This window comes from Magnolia sinica, chromosome 6 (assembly GCF_029962835.1).
Source record: "Magnolia sinica isolate HGM2019 chromosome 6, MsV1, whole genome shotgun sequence".
NCBI lineage: Eukaryota > Viridiplantae > Streptophyta > Magnoliopsida > Magnoliales > Magnoliaceae > Magnolia > Magnolia sinica.
In genome coordinates, this window is record NC_080578.1 from 4,605,058 (window position 1) to 4,608,673 (window position 3,616).

General features: G+C 37.8%; 1 protein-coding gene across 1 annotated transcript; it reads left to right on the forward strand.

Moving 5' to 3' along the window:
• The first annotated feature begins 994 nt into the window (after positions 1–994).
• On the forward strand, positions 995–3,205 carry LOC131248010 (transcription factor MYB53-like). The gene is made up of 3 exons (XM_058248042.1): positions 995–1,411; positions 1,936–2,736; positions 2,915–3,205. Exons 1-3 carry the CDS (start codon positions 1,149–1,151, stop codon positions 2,943–2,945), a joined length of 1,095 nt encoding a protein of 364 aa, XP_058104025.1. The 5' UTR covers positions 995–1,148; the 3' UTR covers positions 2,946–3,205.
• The last annotated feature ends 411 nt before the right edge of the window (positions 3,206–3,616 follow it).

A 3,616-nucleotide genomic window follows, 5' to 3' on the forward strand; every position in this document is an offset into this window, starting at 1 on the left:
TGCCGAGCATATTTGAAAGTGGTTCGGTAGATTACATACTCCACCGTTGCCATGCATGATAGACTAATCAAATCTCGTTATGCAAAGGCCTCACTGAATCCATTTCTCTCAAGTCCTATTAGTCTACATTAAGTTCCTTTTCTAATTGCTAATTTTGAGAAATTATTTGTTATTGTAATGTATGTAACATTAATGGAAAGAAAAAAGGAAAAGAGATTTGGAGGAAAAAGGCAAACCTGTACAAATAAAAATAAAAAGGTATAAGCTACATGTAAAGAGAGAATAAGAAAAGAAGTTGAAGAGTATAGAGTGTGTGGGTGAGGGTACACGGACTGAATCACTTAAAGACTCTCTCCTATTCAATATATACTTCTTTAAATTTTAAACCTTATAGTTAATATAAAACTAATTGCATGGGTAAAATTGTCCAAAGCTATCAGTATCATATATAGTAGAGATGATTTCCTTAGAATAATTTACGTGATGTGGGGTTATTTGGAAATTAAGAAAAGATAATGCAAACATGGAATAGCATTTTTTTTTTCTTAAAAGTCTGCTACTTCTGCAAAAAGTCAAGGGCGTACGCATACAACGAGTCCTATGACGTCATAATCTGACGTGTGAGATTTGAGCTTCCTATAATGTGAGACCGTTTAGATCTTATTAAATAAAACGTCGTGCTACTCGACATCTCAGGTGGGTCCCACTGTATCAAAATAAATGAATGGCCAGAAAAAAAGCATAAACGGCCAATCTATACTTTGTACGCCGTACCCACATGAAGAGAGAAATCATCTTACCTTTTAGGCAGAATATCCCTTTCTAGCTTTACAGAAAGCTCAGATTTCACACATGTTTTGTAGGCTCGTGTGTGGATATTTAAGGCCCTTAAAGCGTGTGGAGTTAGCAAACCTCCAATATAAAAATATAAAATTACAATATATGACTGCGTCTCCCATACACAAAAACTTGCAGAAACTGCAACACTGGGCTATAAAAATCGCACAACGAAATTGGATTTCCCACACTAATCTTGCTTTTCCTAATCTCACATCAGTTTGAGAAAAGCCAAAGAAATCGAGGGATTTTCTTTTCTTTCTTTCTTTTTTTTTTCATCATTGTCATTGATTTCTCTAGCCATAGTTGTGATGGGGAGGTCTCCTTGTTGTGATGAACATGTTGTAAAGAAGGGTCCATGGACCCCAGAAGAAGATCAAAGGCTTGTGGACTACATTGAGAAGCATGGTCATGGAAGTTGGAGAGCACTCCCGAAGCTCGCGGACCTGAATAGGTGTGGAAAGAGCTGCAGGCTTCGGTGGACGAATTATCTGAGGCCTGATATCAAGAGAGGAAAATTCTCCAGTGAAGAAGAGCGGATCATTGTCAACCTTCATTCGGTTCTTGGAAATAAGTAAGTTTTTGATTGTTTTTTCTTTCTTTCATTATTTGAGTTGAGTCCTATAGGTGAGGGTGTTTGGGTAAGAGTAGTACTAAGATGGGTGACCTCTAAAAAACGATTCCTCTGAATTCATAACAAACCAAAATGAAATAATTAAATTTCTAGTATCTAACAAATCCAAATGCCAAAATCGCATCTGGTAAAACTCTCATGACTTCTCAAATTTAGAAATTCGTAACAAAGTCCATGTATCGAAAGCACCTAAAATTAAGTGTCCTTGGTATAGAGTAGTAGTAATTTACAGTGGCCCAGTTCATTAGTCTGCCAAAACGGTAGTTGCCTAGTTGATTAGTCCACCCAAAGGGTAGTGGCCTAGTCCATTAGTCAGCCCGAACATTAATCTAATGAAATAATGGGACGCTGGAACTATCCAATGATGCTTGCTTATTGCCAATAGGGAACCATCATCCCTTCACTAAACTCATAATAAAATAGTTGAGCTGTAACATTCTTTCTCTATTTTACTTGTGCTTCAGGTGGTCTGCTATCGCTGCCCGACTTCCAGGACGGACGGATAATGAAATCAAGAACTTTTGGAACACTCGTATGAAGAAAAAGCTCCTTCAGATGGGCATCGACCCAGTTACCCACAAGCCAAGGGGCGATCTTAGTCTCCTTCGAAGTCTTTCACATTTGCTCTCTGCCTCCAACCTTCACAATTCAGTCAGCCCTTGGGACAACGCGCTTAGACTACGGGAGGACGCGGCACATCTAGCCAGAATTCAAATCTTACAAACTGTGCTACATGCCATAACTAATAATGCTCCTCCAAAAATGGAAGCACTTGCTCTGATCATGGGATCGCCTTCCTCTCACGATTACCATTTCAATGAATTCCTGCATTCAAATCACCGATTTGATGGGCTTCTTGATGGTCCCATTGGCCATGTTCATGACCCGATCCCAATGCCTCACAATTTTCCAAATTCAAGAACCATGAAAATGCCTGATGATTATCTAGCCGTTGCGGAACCATGCATTAGCTTCGATGGACAAGAAGGACCGGCAGCAATTAATGGGCAGGGCTCAGATATGCACACCTACAGCACTAATCATAACAATATCAGCATGACTGATTCTTATGCCACTACATCTGCAAATCCCACCCCTTGCTTGGTTCCAGCCTCTCCCAAGCTTGCAGCAATCAATCCAATGCAGGATCAAAACAACCCAACTGAGATATCTGCCCATTCATCCACCTCGACGACCTTAGATGCATGGGGAGAACTCAACTTAGATGATCAACCAAGTGATTATTGCTGGGCAGACATCATAGAGTAAGCAATTCTCATCTTTTTTCATCTCCTTCTTACCCTTCTACACCAGTGTAGAGATATAAACCATTAAAAATGTCAGAATATGTTAATGGTTTCCATCTCTTCTTCTTTTTTTCTTCTTTCTTTTTTGTTTTTTCAAGAAATTAACCATCTTTTATATTTTTATTTTTTTTGGCAGATCGTCACCACCTTGGGGAAACCAATCGTAAGCTGCACGGATTATTTTGAGAGAAACAGACCCCATGTACAAAAAAGATTGTTAATTCATGTGTGTTTACTTTTATTTTTATTTTTTTGTATTCTTCTTTGAAGATTACATGTTGATAGCTATCAAAATAAACTGTTACACTGTACGAAAGTCCCACTTTATGTAAAACTCTCTTAAGATAGTATTTATTGTATAAACTGTTTTTCAAACACTTGCATGCTGTTTTTCAAACACTTGAATGTACAGCAATCAAACTCCATTAGCTACATTGGTTCCATGAGAAGAGCCCACATCAGAAAAAAGGAAAAAAAAAAAAAAATTTTAAAGGATACAAGAGTAGCTGAAACATGGAAAACAGAATATTATTTGAAAATCAGTTAGTTGGAAATGGCTGATGACCAGGTACAGTTGCTGAAAATGACAAGCTTCTGGAATAAGGGAAATGGTTTTGACCTTCCATAAAAGACAAACTTTTCTCATTTGTCTCTAACGTGGACAGTGAGAAAACCAGGTGCATTATCTTCAGTCTTCACATTGTCTTTGGGATATTCTTCACTAAGATGGGTCTTCAAGTGTCACATGAAATAATAAAATATTGATATTTTTAAATATTCTTATATAGTTATGAGTGCTTCTGGGGAAAAGTCACGTTATTTGTTACCCATTAGGTGA

Coding starts and splice junctions, on each gene's coding strand:
- LOC131248010 (XM_058248042.1), top strand. CDS start 1,149: ATGGGGAGGTCTCCTTGTTGTGATGAACATGTTGTAAAGAAGGGTCCA. Junction 1,412..1,935: donor CATTCGGTTCTTGGAAATAA/GTAAGTTTTTGA, acceptor CTTGTGCTTCAG/GTGGTCTGCTATCGCTGCCC. Junction 2,737..2,914: donor TGCTGGGCAGACATCATAGA/GTAAGCAATTCT, acceptor TTTTTTTGGCAG/ATCGTCACCACCTTGGGGAA.